This window comes from Typopeltis vanoorti, chromosome 10 (assembly GCF_054136105.1).
Source record: "Typopeltis vanoorti isolate ZY-2024b chromosome 10, IOZ_Tvanoo_1.0, whole genome shotgun sequence".
NCBI lineage: Eukaryota > Metazoa > Arthropoda > Arachnida > Uropygi > Thelyphonidae > Typopeltis > Typopeltis vanoorti.
In genome coordinates, this window is record NC_143558.1 from 87,727,200 (window position 1) to 87,753,270 (window position 26,071).

At 34.6% G+C, this 26,071-nt stretch overlaps 1 protein-coding gene across 3 annotated transcripts in view; it reads left to right on the forward strand.

The window, feature by feature from the left end:
* Parp1 (Poly-(ADP-ribose) polymerase) overlaps window positions 1-26,071 on the forward strand; it is a 583,272-nt gene that overhangs the window by 229,893 nt on the left and 327,308 nt on the right. For all 3 annotated transcript variants that reach the window (XM_090399735.1, XM_090399736.1, XM_090399737.1), the window contains exon 9: window positions 16,506-16,625. In XM_090399735.1, the coding sequence (XP_090255861.1) occupies window positions 16,506-16,625 (120 nt within the window). The remainder of the gene's footprint in view (window positions 1-16,505; window positions 16,626-26,071) is intronic.

The following is a 26,071-nucleotide window of genomic DNA, read 5'->3' on the forward strand; positions in this document are numbered from 1 at the left end:
ATGTACAGTTTCACAAGATATCTTAGCTGCATCATTAACTACCAAATTTAATGAATGAGCAGCACACAGAATAAAAAAAAGCCATTGAATTTATTTCAAGGAGCTTTTTCTGCAGTCCATTATGTTTACCTCGCATATTTGAATCTTTATCATAAGCCTGGTCGCATAAATCCAAAATGTTAATATTCAATAATTTTAAATAATTTTTTATAAATGGAAATAGGCCTTGCCCAGTGGTATCTTCTACAGATTGAAAACCCCAAAAATGTTCATGAACTTCTGCTATATTTGTATGTTTATGTTGATTAACAAATCTAATAACAATAGATAATTGTTTTGTGTGGCTTATATCTGGAGTAGTGTTAAGAATTAATGAATAATATTTCACCTCTTTGACCATTTCTAAAATTTGTTTTATAGCTTCAGAAATTATACGGATGATTTCATTTTGTATTTTATCACCTAAATAATGAGCACTGTTCCTTTTTTGTGATGTTCGAATGCGATGCAAGTGTTCTGCCATTATTGAATCAAATTTAGCACAGTTTCTACTAACTTTAAAAAATTGCTGTTATCATTTTCAAAACATTTTTATGAAGAACCTCTAAAAGCTATGCACTGTCTTGAAAAATATTGTATTATATAGATTATCCATTCTATAACAGAGTGCCAATATTTTTTCTCAGTTTTGTATAATCTTTGTTGTGTGCAATCAATAATGCATTTCTTAATCAATGACATTTTAAGTTTGCTGTATTTTGAACCGTTTTTAATGTGTGCGGAACTTGTCTCGTTTATTTTTAGTATATAACTCAATTGTTGCCAATCGTTACAACCGTATTCGTTAGTAAGTTGGGAATTTTGACTTCCAAATATTTTGCAGTAATAACAAAAACCAAATTTTGTGATTCTGAATAAACTAAATAACTTCGTAAAAGTTTTTCTCCATTTGCTAAAGTTCTATAATAGTATGAATCGGAAAACTTGCGGCCAGATTCATCTTCGGGAAATTCTTTATTAACTACTTGACACGGGCAATGCTCAACTAAACAATCTCTAACTTTGGTAGTTATATGAATCGGCCAAGTACCTGGATCATTAACATTAAAATTTAAAGCAAAATTTGAAGTTTCGGGTTTCACTGAATCGGAATCCAATATTTCTTCTGTTGCAATTTCTGTTGACAGTCCAATCAGGCCAGTTTCATTTTCACATGTTACATTTGTTTCTTCATAGTTATCTTGTGTCCTCTTTTTCTGTAGTAGAGTTACATGGAGTACTTGCTTCGTCAGAACTTTCTGTTCTTTGTTTTTTTATGTGGTCCTGAAGTTAAAAATTTATTCAGTGACCCAGCCAATTTATATTCCAGTTGTACTCGTTGCAATTGTCTTTTCCTGTTTTGTGCACCAGATAACTTCTTTGGCTTTTTTCCTACATCTAGGGATTAACACCCTTGATTAGACTTTAAAATAAGAAGCATGTTAAAAGTTGTCCACCAAAATAAATAATTTCTGAAATTTTCCCTTAAACTTATTTTTTAACCCCTTAGCCGACTATTATTTTTAAGATGAATGGCCCAAGACTGACTATTTTTTTTATTATTATTACAGAATTTGATTTTTCAGATGCTTTGAATAATAAATTTGCTTACATTTTAGGTATTTTTTGAAAATTAGCCACTGATTGATTTCTCAGTGATATTTATTTAATTTTTTTTTTTTTTTTTATATTCTGGTAATTGTTGAATAATTAAGAAATTTCTAGAATATTAAAATTATTTATTAAAGAAATTAGTAAAATGACCCGAATGTCTTCCAACTAGAAAAGGAACAAATATATAAATAAATCTCTTATTGAAAATTATTTATTTTCTAGAAGTCTACCCAACATAAGATAAAAATCTTTTGTTTTCAAAATAAGATAATTAACTAAAAGGAAACAATTGAACTGATTTTCGAACTTAGCAAAAATATAATAGATTACTTTACGTGAATAATAATCCAAATTCACAAAAATTTTACTAAACAACAATAAATATATTTTATAAAACAAAAGGAAACTGCACAGTAACACTGTAATGCACAAAATGAAATGATGCAAAAATACACCAAAAAAGTATTCAAGAAAGGGTCAATTGCAGTATGTGTAAACAAACTTAGATCATCTAAAGAGTTGTATAGCTCATAAATAACCCATGTTTATTAATTTAATTCTAGCCGCGTCAGCCTTACACGCCGATAGTCTACCCCGCATATATACGGGATTTTTAGCTATGCTCCCTCAGCTGATTAATATGTTTATAATTTATAAACTATTATCTTTAAAATTTTATTTGTCTATCAGAAATCCAAAAATTAGTACACAATTAAAATTAAAGTCAAAAATTGTCCAAAGTCACTTAAACACAGAATATACAATACACTCAATATGTTTCACATTCAAAATTGAAATGACACTGAAAAAAATGTAAGAAGTCCATATTTGGATAGACTCTCTTTCGTCCATCCAAATTCGAAGTGGAATTTAAGAAAACAAACAGCGTAATGTACACCTTTGTTTCAGACTAAATATTTGGATAGATCAGTGTTTCTGAAACTTCATATATCCGTGTACCCCTTCTTTAATTTTCATCATTACCAAGTCCCTTATCAAAATAATAATAATAATAAATAAAAATATATTTCATTCTAAATGTCTGTTTTATTTAAATTTAGATGTACATTTAAATGCATAGCATTATACATGTCTACAAGGAGATGTGCTTTGCATTGTGGGATACTAAGGCAAGTGATGAGAAGTTATACCACCTTTGCCACGAGTTGCCTCAGTCCTTAAAATACTTCAACCGCAAACATTGTTTGCTTACACTTGGATAAAGGATTAAGCCAAATATATAATTGGTGGTATGGACAGAGTGGAAAGTGTGGAGAAAATAATGAAAACAGTGTGAACCACTATATTATACTATGTCATTGTCGTTTTGACAGTGCTGCAAATTGTTAGGATAAAAAAAATCTAATTTTTCTGGTAGAGCTTGTGTAAAACTTGATGTAGCTTAAAAATACCAAAGCACTTTACATCGGTTTTTACAGAGGTCAAGTCTCATGAGAACTGTTACGAAAATTACCTTGTTGGTCTCTGTGTATTTTATTGATGTAAATAACCCTATGGGAATCGAATGTATTTACCTTTTTAACTAAAGTTTCTAGAATGTCAAAAACAAAGGCAATGCTTTGCCATCAGAACTTTGTATAATGTATGACAGCTATGTATAAGAGCACAAGAAAGTTGTTTATGATTAAGTGTGTGAGAGAGTTGTTTGTAAACCCTCTTAAGGAATAATCTGATTGGAAAGGCCAAGAATTTTTTGTATTCCTCTCCCATCATGAGATACACTTTGGAATACAATAAATTTAAGGATATCCTGATATCTCAGCTTTCCAAAGTTAAAAGCATGGGTTTGAACCTGTGGAGGCTGTAGAAATGTAGACAAGAAAAAAAAAAGAATCCATCACTGATTATTACAATAGGCTGCTCACCTTAGCTAATAGCTTGAGCGTGTCCAGTGAAGAAAAGAGTCATTTTGAGTGGACTGTCTTCAACCAGTTCAGGTTAGGAGTAAGAGAGGAATATAAAGAGACAGCGTACAAAAGGAAAATAAAAACACCTTAGAAGAATGCTATCAGGCCATAAAAAAAAAGAAAGGCTAGGTGATCTTCATCCTGAATCCAGTGCCAGCCAGATACACAACATTACTGAAGCGTCAGATCAAAAGAGAGAGGTTAAGAAAGAGAAAAATCCAGGGAATTCTAAAGAAAAAAGTAAAGACAAACTGAAGGGAGAAAAAGAGGAAAATAAGGCTATAGAAGTAAACAGAATAGATCACAACAGATTGACAATTGCAGAGTCTATTAACATGGAAGAAATACTCATATCAAAAAAGAGGTAGAAAGACTACAGCAGCCCTTGTTAGAGAAACTTGACTCCATTCTAAACCAATTAGGAGAGTTCAAGAAAACCTCCAAGGAGCAGCTGGGCTCTGAACAAGAGTGTATTGAAAGGGAAAACAGGAGAAAAGAACCTCAGTGCTATAGATGCAATAAATTTGGGCACATTGCCCAAAATTGCTATAGCAATAGATGGATGCATTGGGAATCTAATGTCATAATGACTCACCATCATCCCACACAGAGGACTAAGAAGTGACCAAGAAATATTAGAAATCAGCATGAAAATTCCATGACATTAATAAGGGGGAAAATAAGAGGTCTAAAGTGTAGAGTTTTACTGGACACTGGTTCCCAAAAATCAATGATAACCAGATCTGTGTTCAGAAAATTGCGATCTCGGGTATCCGATGGTATCACTAAACTAAGAACACCTGTCATGTTGAAGGGAATAACAAACCCCATCATTTATGCCTTGGAGAAAGTGAAGGTGAACATGTGGCTGCCGGATTTTAAGTTAAGCGTTTCACCAGGGTTGTTAATTCTCCCAGATACCTCTAGAACTACGGAAAAAATAGTTCTTGGAACCGACTTTTTAGAGAAACATAAGTTCTCTTGTGATTTCTCTAAAGGGGAGATTTCCATTTTGGGATTTAAACAAGTTGCCAGGCAGAGAGGTAGTCAAAGGCATTGCGCCGGTGAAAACTTTGATGAGAGCAACACACGACCATTCCCATTTTTGAAGGGGAGGCAAGGAAAAATAAAATCGTTGTTAAGAAAGTCGGGGAAAATTCTTTGCCTGATTCCCAAACTGTTAGAGCTGAACAGGTAAAAGGGGGAGAGACCTTTCACATCTTCAGTGTCAAGATGGCAGTAAATGAGAAAGAGGAAATAGAGGCCACAAATAAAAATGCAAAGGATGGAATAGAAGTGAACACATTAGAAATAGAGAGAAGCAGTAATAAAATTCACCACCTAGGTAACGGGAGAAGCAGGGTATCATAAGGGGGATAAAATGCCCGAGAGATAGTGACAAACATGAATCACAGCATCAGTCGCACACAAAAGAGCCCACAGGTCAGTCTGACGGTGTTCCCTGCTCAAAATTAAATGACAAATCTGAGTATTTTCCAACCCAGAGAATGCATGAGACCTGACAGAAACAGATTAAAGGAAAAACTTTTCATGGCTTAAAAATTTTTCATGAAAGGGTAGGCCTTTGTAAAACTCGATGTAGCTTAAAAATACCAAAGCGCTTTGTATCGATTTTTACAGAGGTCAAGTCTCATGAGAACTGTTACAAAAATAACCTTGTTTGTCTCTATGTATTTTATTAATGTAAATAACCCTATGGGAATTGATTGTATGTACCGTTTTAACTAAAGTTTCTAGAATGTCAAAATCAAAGGCAATGCTTTGCCATTGGAACTTTGTATAATGTATAACAGCTATGTATAAGAGCACAAGAAAGTTGTTTACGATTAAGTGTGTGAGAAAGTTATTTGTAAGCTTTGCGCATGAACACCTTCAAAGCTAGTATCAAAGAGGTCCGCTAGTTTCAGAGAAGTTTCCGCTGCCTGACAAGACAAGGAAAAAAGAGTGCACAGAGGAGAAGAAAGAACGTGCCAGCCTTAACAAAAGGATTACGAAGAACTGCCGATTTCTTCAGGGTTTACAACCCTTGGTGCAAGGTCCCGAGAAGGCAAAAATAAAAGAGGACTGAGCCGAACATCAAGGGCAGTTTTCCAGCAGAGAACCAGGGGACAGTTTCTGGCAGAGAACTAGTGGGCACTTTCCGGCAGAGAACCAGAGGCATTCGAGAGGAGGCGAGTTCCAGTTGCTGACAGCGCTGTTACCAAAGAGAGCCAGAGGCAGTCAGCAGAGAACCAGAAGCATACTGACCCAGAGAAAGAGACTTTATGACAAACCCACGCCAGAAGAACAAAATTGGGAAGTTAGCCAAATCCGAAAGCCGCACAACGATCTTTAAGCCTGTATGCTGAAACTTCTTGCCTGAACTTTTGAGTACTGGGAAAATTGCAGTCCAAGAACCACTAATATACCAATGAAATTCCCCCTGAAGCAAGGCCTGAGATGAAGGATAAATCACAGACTTTGATGCAGGACCTATGGAAGGTGTCATGGCAAAGAGCCTCCGTGTGTCCAACCTTTAATGTACATTATTTTTGTAATCTAGGAGATATGTCATAGATGGACTGATAAGAAATAGTAATAGGAAATATCTATGAGAGAGTCCTCTGATTTGTTAACGGGAATATTAATTGTAAGATAACTTGCCATAGCTAGTTGATCTCTTTATGAGTAAATTAGTCTTGGCAATTTGTTTGATTTTGTTTATTATGTTGAATTTTTTCTTGACAATTATTCATAAGACTATTACACTTTTTTTATATAATCTTTGTCAAGTAGCTTTATTTTATCCTCCTACATGTTTTGCCAATTTTTCTATTGGCATCCTTAGGGAATACAAACTAGTAAGCTAAAATGAAGGTTACAGACTAGGTTATAACTGATGGTTCTAATTCATACAAAAAATTAGTATTGTGCGTGACAATGTGCATGTCTCGTCAACGTAATTTATTCGTTATGGTTTTCAGTTTTACATTCGCCCGTAAAACTGAAAACCTAAACAAGAATCAAGGTCTAATTTTACCAGAAATTTGGAAAACTTTTATCCGATCATTAAACATCAAAGAAATGAACTTTCATAACAATTACGTCATGAGCCATAACAAATAAGTCACGTTAACGAGACACGCACATTGTCACGCACAATACCAATTTTTTGTATGAATTAGAACCATCGGTTATAACCTAGTCTGTAACCTTCGTTTTAGCTTACTAGTTTGTATTCCCTGAGAATGCCAATAGAAAAATTGGCGAAACATGTAGGAGGATAAAATAAAGCTACTTGACAAAGATTATATAAAAAAAGTGTAATAGTTTGTTTGATTTTTTTGCAGAAAAGTAACAGAGTAATTATATTGTATTGTCATTTAATATTGAAAAGGGAAAGTTTGTTTCTTTATACCAAAAGGATAGGTAGAGTGAGAAGAGTAACCTCCCTATCGCTTATTTACTGTACTTTATTTTAAATGTAAATAAATGTGTTTTAATTATATGTCTATAGAGTGCCGTCTGATTGTTTATTTTACAACGCACTGTTCCTAAAAAAAAAATATCGGACTTGTGATCGGGAAACCAAGTGAGATAGCCGAATCGCATTGTTAACTGCAAATAGACCACAACTGTTTGTGTAAAGTTTTACTGAAGGAATTTGTGTTAGAGAAAGAGAGAGAGAGAAATCAACTAGCCGTATTATTGAGTTTTATGCCGATTAAAAGATATTAGTGGTGCAGTCTCAATAAAATAAATTTTCTAGTATCCATAGGCATAAGACTCGTAGTACGAAAGTTAGATAAACATAGTACGCAATAGTATAAGCAAGAAAGGTTACGAGAGAGAAAGCGCGCACTGCTAATTAGAATAACGGTATTTCAAAGGCTCAGTAACCAAACAGGCTCTATAAAAGGCTTTGTAAATATCAAGAAATAATAGCAACACACAGTTTACACTGGTATATACTAAGTTAAATCAGTAATTCTTTCTTTTAGTGTTGCATGGTGATCAGCATTCATTTTAGAAATTATGGACTTTATTTTTATGATTTTAGAAATTATGGAGTTATTATAACTGTGTTATAAGTAACTCTTTTAATTTCCCGATGTTTCGATCTTCATATTAAGATCATCATCTTGAGCATATATACAGGACAAGCTGAGTTACATTACGTACAGTAAGCTAGAGAAACAGTCAAAAAAATATTTCCGCACTACACTAGTTCCCCAAGAATTTATGGGTTACCGAAAATACACAAACACACCACACCACTCTGGCTGATAGGCGAAGGGATAGATAGCCTGAATTATCACTTAACCAAGAAATTGGCAGCAACACTCAAGGAGTTGGTAGGTCATTTCCCCTCCTATATCAGAAACACACAACACTTCATAAATATCATCAAAGACCTTACATTAGAAAAAGATTATTTATTAGTCAGTTTTGACGTCTCTGCTCTCTTTACGAATGTCCCAAGCAATGACAAAATCCCTCTTTTACAGGACAAATTCCCTCCAGATATCACGGTAATCTTTGCACATATATTACGTTCTTGTTATTTTGTATGGCAAAACGCTTTCTACCTACAAAAAGAAGACACAGCCATGGGTTTGCCATTACCCCCCCCCCCCCCCCCCCCCATTACTAACTTTTATATGGAACATTTTGAGCAACATGCTATAGATTCCTTTCCTTTAAAACCCAAAGTCTGGCTTAGATACATTAACAATGTTTTTGCGATCTGGTCCTATCGCCGCTAGACACATTCCTTAGCTACCTACAAACAACAAAAACGCATTCAGTTCACAATTGAGATTGCAAAACCGAACACACTTCTGTTTCTAGATACACTTGTCGCACATCTTCCTTCTGACAATCTTTCCTTCACTGTTACCGGAAACTGACATATACTGGCCAATATATACACAAAAACTAGGTGTCATTAATACTCTAAAAAACAGGGTTCTAAAGATCTGATCCAGTGAACAAGCACTGAAAATCGAATTTAAAATTATCAGCAATACTTTTCAAAAAAATGGTTACAGCCAAAACACTATTAACAAAATTCTTTATAAGACCTCAATAAAAAAGAAAGACAAACCAGACTACAATAAAACTATAACCATTCCTTACATTAAAGGGACATCAGATAAAATAAACAGAATACTACAAAAATACAACCTCAAAGCCACTTTTAAACTTCCTGCAAAATTAAAAAGCTTACTCAACTCATCCAAAGACCCATTCCCTCTGCTGGCCCACCCTGGAGTATACCGTATTTATTGTACCTGTAACATACCATATATAGGGGAAACAGGACGCACAATTCCTGTCAGACAAAAAGAACATAAATGAAACATTAATATAATAATTATGGTGAAGCTGGCCTTTCTGATCATGCTCTGAACACCTTACATAGAAATGACTGGAAAATCACTAGTTGTCTACATCACACCAAAACATGGTATGAATGCAAATTTAAGGAAACCTGTGAGATTATTATCAACCACCCCAATCTGAACGATAATGATGGTCTAAAAATCCCAAACATATGGAAGGCACATATTCGACCTACAGAACCTTCCTCTTTAAGAGTAACTATCAACAGCACTGTAGATAATCCAGGATCCTAAATCTGAACTAACAATTGTAATGCTAAAAAATTGGACATAGTTGTTACTGAAAGAAAACTATCTGTAAGAAAGGATGTTTATTCATGTTATCATAAATAGAATTTAGCTTGATGTAGTTGATAAATAATTATTATTTATTTTTATTTTATTTTATTTTTTTTTTCACTAGAGGTCATGGCAGTAGAATAACCTGTGATCAAATCATTGTTTCTCTAGCTTACTGTATGTAATGGAACTTTGCTTGTCCTGTATATTTGTATATGCTCCAGATGATGATCTTAATATGAAGATCGAAACGTCGTGAAATTAAGAGTCATTTATAACACTGTTGTAAAGTCCATAATTTCTAAAATAAATCAGTAATTATCTAGTTCTCTTTGCATTCAGTAGTTTTTAAAAATTTTAACAACCCTCAAAATTTGCTAAGGTGCTGCATTTCTAAACAAGAAAAATTCAAGATCTTAGAAAACAAACAGACCTCTTTGTGATGTCACAGCATTTTAAAGATCCTTCCTATTGATCTTAGACAGGAGGCAGAGAATTTTTTTTTTCTCTTTGCAAAATCAAAATTATACATGTAGACATAATACACTACACTTGCCTTAGTCTTGCTTCTAAAGAACAGTATACCTATATTCTCTTGGATTATAAATTTTCAGAATTTAATGATATATCCTGTTTTCCTTAAGGTGTTATATCATTTAAGAATAAATTCTGAGTATAGATTAAATATAAGTGATAAAAATATAAAAGTGGTTAAAATGCTATACATGGTCACATTGATCTTAGCTTCAGATGCCTGTGGTTGAGCCATAACTTAGTTTTGAGATATGTTATCTCATTATCAATATAAATGAAAATTGGATTTGAAAGTGAATGAACAGAGGTTCTAAGTACAACAATCGGTTGTCATTTGCAGAGCAAGTACTGTAAACCAAAATAATGTTATAACTTATATTATATGTTTGTAGGGACGGGGAAATTATTTAATAATAATAAGTTTCCTAATTTGGAATGCTTTTTTAAACTATCATTGCAGTTCACATTGGCATACAGTACTTTTAGAGAGAATACTTTCACACAGAAAAAGCAGGTTCACACATGAAAATCTGTTTAATGAAAGTTCTCCATGGGTTTGACAGGATTGCATTGCATGTCTGATCTTCACATCTGTGTTTGTTAGATAAGCTAAATTGTTAAATTTTATGGAATTATGTTTAACTCAAATTGCTGTAAGATAAGTTTTTAGGGAGATTTCATAAGTTAGAAGAGGCTTCATATCTATTTAAAAAAAATTAAAATGATTATCCTTTCTCCTGATTTAACCACCCAGTGAAATATATATCAATCATCTTATGGTTCATACTACCATGTTATTATATTGGTATCACAGTGGTACACTTAACATGTTTTGATTTAATGCTAAACATATCATGATTGGTAGAGTGGTTAAAGGAAATTTTAGCGCCTAAAATTGTTATTAAAGTTTTCAAACAGACATCTGATTTTTGCATCAGCACCATTGCTCATACTTAGGTCTGCTGTATATAAACTGTACAGTAGAATGTGCATATAGTGAACTCTGTTGCACTGCATGTGTATTACAGTTTATATATTGGGTTGGCAAATTAGTTCATTCGGTTTATGCATTAGTACAAATTTACACTGCTTCGCCTATCGCTGTTGTTGCGCTACTGGGCAACGCTATTGCGTAGTTGAAAGGCGACATTTCACATAACCTTTCAGTGAATTTTTGTTCTGCCTACTTCAGTTGCATGTGTGTAACATATTTTTAGAAATGGAAGGAAATAATGTACATTACCGGCATATTTTGCTTTTTAATTTCAAAAAAGGCAAACTAGCTGCAGAGGGCCATAAAAATTATGCAGGGTATATGGGGATGGTGCCTTAACGGAACGCGTATGCCAAAAATGGTTTGCCAAATTCCATTCTGGAATTTTCGACATCAGTGATGCCGTTCGCCTGACTGAGGTTGATTCGAGTGTTGTGAAGGATATCGTTGACAAAAATCCGTCACAAACAGTGCGGGAGATTGCTGCAATACTGAACATATCCCATACAAGAGTTGGAAACCATTTGCACACGCTGTAATACATTTCAAAATTCAATGTTTGGGTGCCGCATGAATTGACTGAGGCCAATATGACTGTTCGCATATCCATCTGTGATTTGCTGCGACGTCGCCAAAAGAAAACGACCCATTTTTGAAGGGGATGATTACGGAAGATGGAAAATGGGTCATGTACGATAACATGGTACGTAAAAGATCATGGGGGCACAAGAGCAAACCGCCGCAAACAACCTCGAAAGCGGAATTGCACCCAAAGAGGATCGTGCTCTCTGTGTGGTGGGATTATAAAGGTGTTGTCCACTACGAGGTGTTACTGTGAGGCAGAACGATTGATTCAACTGTCTATTGTTCACAGTTAATGCGACTGGCCTGTGCACAAAATGTCGTGAATTGGCAAATCAGAAAGTCTTTCACCACGACAATGCCATACCCCACACATCATTAACAACCCGGAGTAAATTGTTACGTCTTGGCTGGGATATTTTGTCGTATCCTCTGAATTCACCAGACCTGGTGAATACGGAGGATGTGGCACCTTCCTATTATCACTTATTTCGATTTGCAGAATTCTCTGAATGGGAAAACCTTCGCTAATTAGGAGGCTGTCAAAAGATACCTGGATCAGTTTTTCGCTAGTAAACCTCAGGAGTTTTATGAACACGGCATAATGAAGTTGGTAGACAGATGACAAGAGGTCATTGATAAAGAGGGTCAATATATAACTGACTAGCATGTATTATATATATTTAATAAAATGTGTTTCATTTCACTCTGAAAAACCGAACGAACTTATTTGCCATCCCAATGGTTTTATTTGTGCACATAAAGATATGCCCAAATTTGCCTGGGCAGAAGCAAGATACAAGCCTCACCGTCCACAAAGTCCACAAAGCAAGGTCTGTGCAGGAATGTTTTGATGAGTTGGGTGTTGAAGAACTTGACTGGCCCATGCAGAACCTGATCTGAACCCATCAAACATCTGTGGAATGAATTGCAGTGTGTCAATTATAAGCCAGGCTGAATTGCTCTACATCATTTACCGACCTTACTTATGTTCTGAAGAATAGAATAGAAGGGAATTACTGCAGCAATGTATCAAAATCTAATGGAAAGGCTTTCTTTCCAATAGCCAAAGGGGGGGGGAGTGTGTGTGTGTGTGTGTGTGTGTGTGTGTGTGTGTGTGTGTGTGTGTGTGTGTGTGTGTGTGTGTGTGTGTGTGTGTGTTTGGAGGGGAGGGGGGGGGGTTCGACTCCATGTTCATTTCACCATGTTAAGGTGAGAGTTGGGATGACCAGGCATCTGGATATTTTTGATCAGATAGTGTAAGTCAGCATGTGCTCCCTGACCAAAAAATGTAAGACAGCTAATCTGTATGTAAAAATAACTTAAAAAAGTTATGAAAAGACTAATTAGAATTAAAAATATAAATATCCAAAAGATACCAAAATGTTCTGGAGGCTATTGTAAAAAGCTTAGAAATGCAGGAAAAAGTAATGCTAAAAAGGAATAAGAGATGACAAAGGTGACAAAAACTGCATATATTCTAGATGTCTGGATTAATTGCTTGGAGAGATTCTTAAGTGAAATAGAAGCTGATAGAAACTGTGGTTAAAAAAAAAAAAAACTATTCAAAGGAATGCAAACAGGCATACATATCAATACATGGGATTGGAAATGCCATCAGTTGCCTTAGTATGGAAAGGCAACTAGAGTAGATGATGATCAGGCAGAAATGCTCAAATATGGAGATAAAAGAAGAATTCTCCCTTCCAGCCCGTTTCCTTTCCTGCACTGCATAATTTAAAAAGGTTGGAAAATTGAATTCTGTATGATTGGAATAAAGCTCAAATATAGTATCATTTATGAAAAGGGAATAAAACTGTATGCAAGAATTAAGTCCCAGGTAAGGTTTATTGTGGCTACACTTAAGAAGAGAGGCTATGAAAAGTTAATGCGACACTTTGGGAAAAGAAGCTGGGTTCTGGATAAATAAGGGTTTTCAGGGTCAGAATTTCACTTTAAGATAGGTAGTTGAGAAAACATGGGAGTATATAACTGATTTCTATTAATTTTTGTAGATCTGGAAAAGGAAATTATGTTTAACTTATGATTATAAAATAAAGAATTTGCAAGTTGTGGCCCTTTAGCTGTTTAACCACCACTGATGAATGAATGCCATCATAATCATTGTTATTAGCATGAAGATAAACACTGTTGAACTATTTTTATATTTGGGTAATAGTGATCACAAGAAAGTGGGAGCTCAAGTGTTCAACACTAAACACAAAGATCAACTGCTTGAATTTCAGGCAATAACAAGTAGAATGATCTGTGTCTGTGCAGATTTCAAAATAAGGAAGTTAAACAGTGAGTCTTACTTGTGTCTATGTGCTCATAGAAGATTAAAGTAGGGAAGAAGTAATGAAATTCTTTGTGTCATTAGAGAGGGTAGCTGACATAAAGAAAAAGAAATGCTGGTTCTTATTGGAGAATTTTGCAACAGAGAGGGAAGGAATAAAGCACAGATGTAGAAAAGTGCTTTAATGAAGTTTAAAGGAAACAGCAGAACTAATAATAATGGTAATTACTGGATTTCTGTAATTATAGGATATCAACTAGGCTTTATTAATGCTATGTCCCAACATAAACATATGCATAAATTCACATGGAGAGACGACACAAGAAATAAGATCTTGTTGTGACTGTGTTATCATCGATAATGATATCTTTGATGTCATCATACTAGTTCAGGATACAGTAAGATATGGAGGATTTGAAATGGAAAGTGAATTCTACCATAATGTTAATTTAGTGTATTGGCTAATTTCTCTTATTCCATATAAATTTATTCAATCAGCTTTGACCATACCAGATTTGCTTATTATCTCGTTACAGATTTTGAGAGGAAATTAGCAAAAAAAGATAACTCAGAGTTGACAGAAGTGGGCCAAATAGTTAAATGCATTGATTAGAAGAGATATTAGTCCATCCATTTGGGTTGTGCAAGAGAAATGCAGTACTCCTATTCAGGCGGTTTAATTCTGGCAGAGTACCAAGGGAGTGAAAAGAAAGCAAGATAGTCCCATTATATAAAGCAGGCTTCAAAACAGAGATAGCACATTATAGATCAGTTAGTACCACACTTTCACTGGTTAAAGTATTAGAAAAGCTGGTTAAAGGAAGAATTCAGGAAAGAGGTGGATAAGAATATGATATTTTACAGAAGATAGCATAGCCTTTGTGAAGAATAGTTTGAGCTGAAGTGAAAATGCTAAATTAAAAGCAAACACATCCTAACCATTATTTATGCTTAATGCAAGTACCAATAATTATTCAAAACTACTATCCTTGTGCTTTGATTGCACTCTTTTTGATGCACACAAGAGCAGTCTACTTTGCTTTTCATGTGGTAGATGATGAAAATTTTCACATTTTCCTGATATCTTTAGTCTAATCTGACACCCAGGTTTGACTTGGTGTTCCTTTTTGGTGTAGTGATTTTTCTTCCTCTCATTATGTGCAGCATATTCAATCGGAACTGGTTCATAACTAAGTAGTGATGGTGGGCCTCACTCCTTTTTTATTTTCATTTTTTTATTCTTAAAAGATTGCCTACAATATGCAGGTTTATGTTGTTAGGTGGTGATTGATTATTTTTTGTAATTAAGTTTATTTTTGGATGATAGCCATTTAAATTGCCAAGAAATGTATCTGATTTCTATTTGCCATAATGCTAATAGCTGATGCATCATCAGTATAGTGTAGCCAAAACATGTGAGTGTGGCTATCTTGAACACGCTGGTTTCTAAGTGTTTGATGTAGAAATTGGATAATGGGTTGTGGAGGGACCCCACGTCAGCACAGCAACACATATCTTTTCTTACTAGTATGTTTGTATTTAAAAAAAAAAAAAAAAAAAGGCAAATTATGTCAAAACTTACTATTGTAAGTTTTGTGCCACTTTCAAGGATTCAGTACAGGAGGACCTTTCAATCCCCCACATACCACCATTGCTATGTCCATGCACTTCGCAACCATATGCCTGGGGAAGGAGTGTCCTAGGTTTGATTCCCGTTGACAACGTGAGGAGCTTAAGGATCTTCCTCAGCCATAGCCAGGTTAGCCGGTCTTGGACAGCAGGATTCCCCACTTCCCTCCCCCAGTTTATTTGGGGGTTTTCATTACACAAGCAAGCAAACTGGCCCCATGAACACACATGGATACAGTCAGGAATACTTAAAACAATCCCTCCAGCCATAGGTCTGAATTGTCAGCTATGCCGGTCCCGAGCACAAATAAAAATAGTGGAGATTGAGGTGGTGCCATACCTCCCTGTAAAAGGGGCTCACGGCCGTTGAATCACCATACAAAACGAAATGAAATGAACCATTGCTATCATTTAATCCTCCAACAACAGCCCTAGTCACTAATATACAATGACATCTACCACCTATAATAGATTTGTGTCTGTATGTTATGCATGTGTGGTAAAAGAAAAACCAAGTTTAACCTAACCTAACCTTGCTACTTCCATATGAGATTGGCTAACTTGCCTTCATTTGAAAAAGCTCATATAAAGATTTCCCTGGTTACAACAAGAATTGAACTTGCATTGCATCCATATAATTATCGAAATATTTTCCTCCTAACTTAAATTTACTCAAACTATATAAAAAAAGAACTTGATTATAGGTTCATGGTATTGAATGCAGGTTAGATTTTTAATACCTATCACCATATATTGCAAACCAGTTATAGATTTTTTTTTCTTTTTAGCATTCTGGGTTGGATGAGGGGTAGTTAATCTTGGAAACCTTATTATCTTGAGGCCAAATGCATGATACTTTTCAAGGCCACTTGCAGATCTCAGTAAGCAGGTTACTGATAGTCTCACAGCAGATATGTTAAACATCTACCACTTGAAGACTTTCACAAACATCAATACCACAGGTTTTGAATTCCACCTATTGGTTGGAGAGTGTATATGCCATCTGCTCAATTAATCAGGCTAGCTGATAATCATTTTGAATATTCTAAATGTATATCTTCAAGTAGCCTTTAGGATAAATTAATTACAATAATAATTTACATTGAATGAAGTAGAGGGTTTCTTAATTTAAGAAAAAAAATTGATTTCAGTTTGTATTAATTTATTGCACATAAGCCAACTTTTTTTGTGTGTTTTTATTACAGAAGTGATGGTTATCATTGCAAAGGCCATATTACTGGTTGGACAGCATGTCAGTATGTCACAAAAACACCCAAAAGAGTTAAATTTGTTATTCCTGAAGATTTTCATGATGATTCGTTTTTGTGAGTAATTTTTTTATTTTTTTCATGGATGTTATGTTATATGAGATACATTTAATTATGACTGAATCCATCTAACATTTTTCATCAAATTGATAAATTCTTTCATTCTTCATGCGCAGAAAATTAAGAAATATAAATATGATTGTAAATATCTATTCCTACTGTATTTGTCATTATGTTATCTCATGATTAGGCCCGTTTTTTAACAGATTTGGCATGAAAATAGGATAAGTCATGTAATGCTGATCTGAGCTGGGGGACATTATTTTCACATAATTTAATTAATTTTCATTTCTCATCATCATCATCATCAAATTCCTGATACCCTCAAGGGGTGTACACAATGTTATGATAATACTACATGAAAAACATACTAACTTCCTATCAACAATTTTCCTCCACATCAATCTGTTATCTGTCAAGACCCCAACATTATCAGATCTTATATTTCTGTTTTCTAAGGCACTTTTAACTGTATTAATCCACCTGAATCTTGGTTTTCCTCAAGGTCTTTTTCCTGCCAACCTGGCAGAGAACACTTGTTTTGCTAATCCTCTCCCATTCTGTTTGATCATACCACTTGAGATTAGTTCCACTAACACATTCCTGGTTGCTAACAATGTCAAGTTCTTTCCTAATATCCACGATTTTAATATGATATTGTCACTGATGCCATCTGTTCACGCCTCTAATCTTTCTCAGGGATCTCATATCTGCGGTCTCTAGTCTTTAGTCAAGTGTTTTACTTCTGACCCAGCTCTCAGATCCATAAGTTAAAACTGGTTTGAACACTGTCTTGTATACAGCTAATTTAGTGTTTTGACTAATTTCTCTCTTATTCCATATAAATTTATTAATTTGACTTCCTCCCATGCCAGCTTTGTTGATTCTGTTTATTTCCATATTTAATTTACCATCTTCACTAAAGCTTGTGCCTAAATAGCTGATATGTTTTATTTGTTCTGTAGGTGCTCTATTCACGATGCAGTTGATATTTTCAGTGTTTCTGCCTATTTTCAATCTTTGTCTTGTCTTGTTATTGCTGATTTTCATACTAAATTTATTACAACAGTTATTCAGTTTATTCAAGAAATCTTGCAGTGTTGTACTGAATTTATTTAAAAGTATAACATCTTCTGCATAAAGTAAACAGCCGAGATTAACATCTCCAATTTCGATATCAGGTTTAATGTCACTTTCTTTCATAACATGATCCATATAGATACTGAATAACAGAGGGAATAATGTACATCCTTGTCTGACACCAAATTTAACATCCAACAATCTTCCTGTACTTCCTTCAATTCTAACTGCTGACTTACAACTCAAATAAAGACTAAGTATTGCCTGATATAATGCCTATTTCACACTGTATAACTGTAGCATTTTGAATAGCTTTTCTTTTGACACCTTGTCATGCCTTTTGCAGGTCTACAAAACTCAAACACATATCTTTGTGATATTCCCATGATTTCTCAACCATATGTCGTAAAGTGAAAATTTAATCCTGACAGACTGTTTGGCCTGAATCCAGCTTGTTCTTCACAATGCTTTTTTTTCCACAATACTTCTCAACCGTTTCTCAAGTATACTTGCATAAATCTTACCAGGAACACTAAATAGGATAATACCTCTGTAATTCTCACATTCAGTTTTATTTCCCTTTTTATATATGGGTACTATGAAAAACTCTAATCCAATCACCTGGAATTCATTTCTCTCTGTCCAGTCCTTCTGAACTATGCACTACAGCCACTGCAGGACTTATATACCTCCATTTCTGGTGGAATATCATCTATTCCAGCTGCCTTTCCACATTTCAGGCTTTTGGTGGCCTTTTCTACTTCATGTATGGATATGTATTCCTGATCGCTTGCCTGTTGAGTGTTTTTTACCACTATGCTGTCACTTCTTGTTTCATTTAGCAATTTTTTGAAGTAATTTCTCCATATATCATTGATATCTTTCATTCTCAGCATACCCATTAGATCTTTAGATATTGAGGGGAAAAGGTGATGAAATAATAGAAGTTGATGAGCAAGAGATATAAATATTGTTACAAGAGCTTGATTCACATACAGCAGTCAAAGTGGATAGGATATTGGCATTAATATTGAGCAAGAGGGTTAGCAGTATCCCTCACTTTTTTGTTCATCTTGAGTCTCAACATATGTATGCTATTACTAATGAGTAAGATGCTACATTTATATATCAGTCAGTATTTGTAGTGTGGTCATTAAGGTTTTGAAGAGACGTAATAGGAATTGCTCCCAAAGTGATGGATACCTATCACACCCTTATAGTTATCAGAAAGTGAATTGGGGATGCTGAGTAAGAGAAGAAGGGTGTTTAGTGTGACCAGTTGTGTACCACAGAGTTCTGTACTTGGGCCATTATTGTTTAACTTATATATTATTGAAATTTGGAATGAACTGGAGCATAATATCAAGTTGTTTGCTGATGAAGCCAAGTGGGTAGTGATAAGGGACATTTCTGATGCAGAATTCCATTAAATACTCATTTAATGTGTTTCTGAATGTAAGGTTATGGATTAAAGATGAAAGACATTGGAAGCAGAGTATCATATTAATGGGAAATTTGCTTCATGTATCACATTTATTACATGCAGTTATCCCATTGGATGACTGCAGTGTTGAACATTAACCCAGGGATGTGGGGGGGGCTATGGAATTGCTTGTATGAGGAAGAGTGAGGGAATGCGGTGTTAGTAGTTGGAGGACTGGACACATAAGAATAGATATGATAGAAATCCACAAGCAGCAAAACTTACAGGTATAGATACATTTTGATGACTATGAGGAGCCAGATTCTTTTCATGGTGAGTAATGGATGCAAAATGAGTTGTCATGTTATTGTATCTTCAGTGAGTATGTTCAAGGAGAGACGCAATAGGTATTTAAGTATGAAGGAAGGCTACACAAATAGCCCTTCCTTGATTATTCCTTGGATTCTTTGAAGGCATACATAATACTATCGCGTATCTGCAGGAAAACTCTTCAAAATAGTAAAAATTGGTTAGTATAAATGGCATCTTATACTAAGCAGTACTTTGCTTATACCGAAGTGGAAATGAGGTATTTGAACTGACGGATATACATGCTGGTGGTTGTTATTAAAACAGATAAATAATTGTGACAAATTTGGTATGCAAATCAGCATTACAAGTGGTGATGAATGTGAAAGTACACAAGAAAAGCAGCTTCCTACATAATATTTAACCTTCAGAAGACTGCATTCTAATTGTTCATACAGAATGTGTACTGAAGGTGATAAATTAAATATGCAAATTTATAATACAATAAATATACCTGAGCAACCAGTTGAAAAAAAAGTATAAGGAATGAGAGAGAGAGAGAGCTAAGCCTGAATGATCAGGCTAGCATTAAACAAGGCAGTGTTTTTAGACTATAAGTATAAAAAAATTTTCGTTAAAATTAGATAAACGAACTGATTCATCTATTAGTGGCTTTAATAGGCACTTAAGTGCCTATAGCCTTCCAAGTATCGTTGGATTTCCTAACTGTCATAAGAGGATAAGGCGGTTACCCCTATGCCTCGAAGTATTCCTGTCTGTAAATTGCATGTGTCCTACCTTTAATCGAAAGAGACCAGATAAAGGTTCCTCGCATCATGGACGGGAATCGAACCCAGGTCTTTCCGACCAAAAGGTTTTGTCTATATCGACTGAACTATGGAGGCTCTGAATGAACTGATAGCTTGAATAAATATGTTCCCTAATTTTATTATAAAAATGAAGATATTAGTACAGAATTTTGTCATTAATCTCCGATTGGCCTTATGGATAGAACATATCAAAAACTTTATCTTCATTTCATCTTATTTCAATAGTAATGAAATGTTATATGAACTTAAATGGATACTTTGCAATCATGTTATTATTGATGTTTAAACACATGAAGGCCCATTCTCTGGTCAACATTCAAGAATATCTAAATGAAGCTAACTGAAGATAGTGTGCTCACTTAAAGCAGAATGGGTGATGAAAGATTATATAGTGTTGGAAACAAAAATACAAATTAAGAGGCCCACAAGAAGATCAAGATGTAGATGGATTGATGCAGATAGTAGTGCTTTAAAAAAAAAAAAAAGAGCTTCTGATTAAATCAGAGATGACGATTAGTGGACTAGTTTGGGAGGAAATTGGTCCCAAATTGTGATATAGAAATTGTATTTGAGTATCTTATTTGATAAACAGATTCCTTGAGATAGATAGATATATGAATAGGATGGTAGTGAAAAAGAAGAATGAAATTAATCATACAGCACATTTAATTATCATTTACAATTACAGGAAACCATATATTAATGTAAAGAACATAAACATTCAATCTATGATTAACTGATGCTATTCGGTTTTTTTGTAGTAACTCTTGCCTAGGGTTGCAGACCTAGCATCCATTAGTTATTGTGGTTATGTCAGAGGCTAAATGTATTTGTGTGTGTGCAAAATATCTGAAGGATTGAGAGCTTATGTACACCGTTACATCTGAACATTTGCATCCCAAACATCAATCTCAGACAGTTGTCAAATGGTTTATGTCATTACATTAAATATGTCCTATAAATGTTGTTGGGAAGTCAGTACAAAACATGGTGGAGTCTTCATTTACGATAAAATTCTGCTGCTAATTATACATGCACTGCTGATCACTAATGATAATGTATGTATTTATAATCTGCTAGCTCTGGTGTTTTCTTCCTTCCTGAAAACACCACGATCAGCAGTGTGATATACTCAGTTAACTTCCTTATATAGTGAAGCCTGCAGATTATCCATAACTGTAGAATCACATGTATGTCACAGTTAATAACTTTTTTATTATGTAAATATTTCATCTTATGTATCATAATAATATCATCAATATAATTATCTAACACTAGGAATTGAATTCAAAAAAACAGTAGCGCAAATGCTTAAATTGGAATCCCTTTATATACTGTCGTGTTCATAGATTAAACTTAATGGGCTGAAATTAAAACTAATTAATTAAAATATAACAGATAAATTTATTTAATACAATTGAGTATAACAATTTCCCGAACTTTTGGAATAGCGAGAGAGTCGTTCTGATTAAGATTAGGTCTTTGAAGTAAGGCTTCAGCACTTTATATAAATATTCATGTTTTTATATGGATCTATGTAGCAGCTTAGCATTTTGCCATTGGATCCTGTGGTTAGTGTTTTTGATTCCTAGATGTGCAAGGCCAGATTTGTGAGGTCTGATAAGATGGATGTGGTCTTGATGTTCAGAGGTACGTTTATTTATAGATCTTCCTGTTTGTCCATAGTAAGACAAGTTAGAAGAACATGGTACTTTGTATAACACCTGGTGGTATCATTGGTGAGAAATTGTCTTTTATAGAAGGTAGCTAGTTGTGAATTTTGGTTGATGGGTTTATAGGTAACAGTGAGTTACCTATAAACCCATTTTCATAATTTTTGCCACACGTTCAGAGATTCCTTTAATATATGGTATAGGAGTCCCATGGACGACGACTTGTCTGGGTTGATTTGTAGAAGAGTGGTTAATTATATTCTGGATTATTATTGGATTATATCCATCTAGTAAGGCTCTTTCTTTGATAATTTCCAGTACTTGTTTTAGAGATTCTTCAGAAGAACAAATCTTATGTGCTCTGGTTACTAAAGATTTTATGATGCCATATTTTTGAGATGGATGGTGAGCTGATGTATTGTGGATATAACGACCTGAAAAAGTTGGTTTTTGGTAGACAGACATGGAAATGGATCCATCTTGTTTATGCTGGATGTGTACATCAAGAAAGGAAATACCTTTTGATGATTCTTTTTCTAGAATGAATTTGATACGAGGATGTAGGGTGTTGATTATTTGAGAAATGAGTAGAGTTCTGGTTCTGCATGACTCCAAACTGCAAAGACATCGTTAACATACCATAGCCAAATTGTTGGTTTTGAATCAAGAGCGAAAATTCTTTCTGCTAGGTGTTCAATAAAAAAGCTGGCTAAGTTAAGTGATAAAGGTGAGCCCATTGCCATTCCTTCCTCTTGTTTATATATTTTATCTTTCTACGTGATTGCAAATTTTAATAATTCCACTATGTCCGATGGAAATTTTTAACCCAACTTGATGTTCAGTTGTGTTGGATTCCCAGCCACATTGGAATTAAGGGAAATGAGACTGCAGATGCAACTGGCTAGATCAGCTCACTTTTTCTGTGTACTGTCTGACAGTCCCACATATAGACTACAGATAATTAATAAGATTAAGATTATTATCAGTAGGTAATAAGATTAAGCTTATTACCTACTGGCAGTCATCAACAGGAAGCATTGACTAACATTGCACAAGATTAAGCCTGCAGGCATTGGCACTCTATTCAGTGTAGAAACAGAAGAAAAGAAGTTGCTCTTGCTTGGCTCTGTATAGGTCCCAGTCATCTTACTCATTCTTATTTACTGAGAGCTCATGACCCATCTAAGTGCTAAAAATGCAATGATTTATACTGGTGGAGTGCCTGCATTTCATGTGAGAGAGGAATGAAATTTTTATTAATCTGGTCGAGCCATATACTTTCAGGCAGATCTTTCAAAAGTGTTGTCATTCTCAAATTGTCTGGCATGGCATTGCCCAGTCATCTCGACCAATGTGGTAGTAAAGATTATGGGAACGAATGCTAAGAGCAAAACATCAAAATGACCTAATTGAGAGGGAGAGAGGCCCTTTACTCCTGAGTATTCCATACTATTGAATGCTCAGGAGTGGTAAACTCTCATATTGTATCTCTAGTAGTAAACTCTCCTTTCCTGAGAAGGCAACTGTAAAGAAAGCATCAGTAGAAATCTGAACACATATGCTGATCCTGCCCAAAGAGAAAAATCAGTATGGGCTCATTCCAGAATGCAATGCCAAAAAATTCTCTCACCATGTGAGATTCCACTAGTTAAAAATAATAAAATAATGGAATTTGTACCACGAGAGAATCTAAGACATGCCTCCAGATTCTTTGATAATGGCATGTTAACAGATGGCATGGATACCTCCATTCCCACATAAGAAGATAAAATAACACACCCAGTACCCTAGAGCAGTGCTTCCCAAACTGTGGGCTACGGCCCCTTGCGGGCCATTAGTTTTGTTGAGGGTGCCATGAAATAATGAAAGCAAATTTAAAATGTTTTAAGACTAAATAGATATATTTTTTTTTATGTTAAAAGAAATATATTTAATATTTATTCATTTTTGTTATTTTTTATATTTTAATGGAAAAAAATCACACATTTGTGTTGATTCACAAATTTTGCTTCCTGCATATTTCGGCACTTAATGAATATTAGTAAATATATGCTTATCAGAGCAACTGCTCTGATAGCACAGATCACATACATAAGAACACTATAAATGACGGGGATTCCCTCATTCATGTAATTCACTGATTTCATCTTGTTAGTCTGTGGTTTGCCGATGGGGGGGGGGGGGGGGCATGAAATATTTTAATTTTTCCAAAGGGGGCCTTTACATCCTTAAGTTTGAGAAGCTGCCCTAGAGGGAGTTCAATTTGACTATCTTAGGTATTTTTCCTGATGAAGAAGAAATGATGGACATGCATTTCTTGAAAAAGAAAAAAAAAAAATTCAAGGTCACTGAAAATAAAACTTCTTCACACAACACCCCATTTTTACAATGTCATGGATTCCATTAGAACATTGATGATGTTAAGACTGTCTTGCAAAAGTATAAACCAATCTGCTTTTGCCTACATGAAACATACATGAAGGCCAGTGATGATTCAGCACTCTGAAATATAGCCATTATTCTTAAGAACTGGATGGGGAATGGACCTGTCCATGAAGTTGATGCCATTCTTGTGGGCAACCATAGCCCTATCCAGCAAGTTTCACTTAAGCATAGAGAATCCAGTTCTTATTTGGATCTCTTATAATAGTATGAATTGAAAGCTCCACCTCAATTCACAAAAGCAGCAGCAAATATAATGGAAGAAAACTATATTAAAATTAATAATGAAACAACTGAAAAAAAATTAAAACCAATGGAGGTCTCATTCAAGGCAGTGGATTATCATTAATACTCTTCAATATATATATATGGAAAAAATTTCAAGAGAGTTGAGGAAAAGCAAAATCATAGGAATTAAAATAGGAAAAAATAATTAACCAGCCTTTTGTATGCTGATGATCAAGTTATTTTTGCTGAATATGAAGAGCAATTACAGAAAAATTTACACATATTGAACAAAACAATAGAACAGTATGACATGAAAATCTCAATAAATAAAACGAAATCAATAGCATTTCAAGGTACAAAAATTAAAAGATGCAAATTAGTCATCCATAACAAAGTAATAGAACAAATGAACAAATTCAAATATCTAGGAAATCACATAAGTCCCAATGGGAGAAATCGACATTGCACATAAAAAGCAAAAATTCCTAGTAGCAGTCATTGGAACTTTGAACAGACACTTCAATAAACAGATGTCTAGAACAACCCAAATAAAATTATATAAAATAATAGCCAAACCAATTCTGAAATATGGCAATGAAACATGGACTTTGGGAGAATGAGATGAAAGACAAGTGGAAGCTCAGAAATAAGAAAACAATTATCCATAATTAATAACAGAAGACATCACAAACTATAAAAAGAAATGGAAAAACCACATAAAAAGAATGAATGAGGACAGATGGTCAAATATTTCCTGGGGGCAGAAGACTTTTTCAACCCTTGAAAACATTACATGCAAACAATTGTGTAACATGCAAAGCCAAGAAGAAGATGATAATAGAATGCTGCATCTACTTACCTCCATCTGCAGCTATCTCTCAAAATGACCTTGATGATGTGATACTGCAATTACCAGCTTCTTTTAATGTGATTTAACTATCTGCTTAATCTCACCCTTCCTGCTCTTTAAGTGGGAAACTGATGACAATTTATTTCAGAGCCATCATTTTCCCACTTAAAGAGCAGGAAGGGTGAGATTAAGATCATTTGTTATCAGAGCCAGAAAGGATTCTGCATCAAAATATGCATATTCTATAATAACTGAAACCAGCAACCAAGATGTCTAGGGGAAAATAATTTGGAAAATGAAAGGGAAATATACCACCCACCCACCAAATTTCCATCTCTGACTATAATGGATACATAATTGCTGACCAAACAGCAGTTGCTGAACACTCTCAGGGAGTTTATAGCTAAAACACCAGCAGCATCTCCCCCCCATCCCCCCAACATTATTGATCCAAGTTCCATTGCCCAAAAACTTATAGCAGAAAAATAACTCCTGTTCACTTTGAGCAGTGTAGAAGAATACAACAGACCATTCATGAAAGAAGAAAAGAAATCAGATAAAGGGCTTTAGCTAACAACTATACCATTCATATCTGTACAACAGCAAAT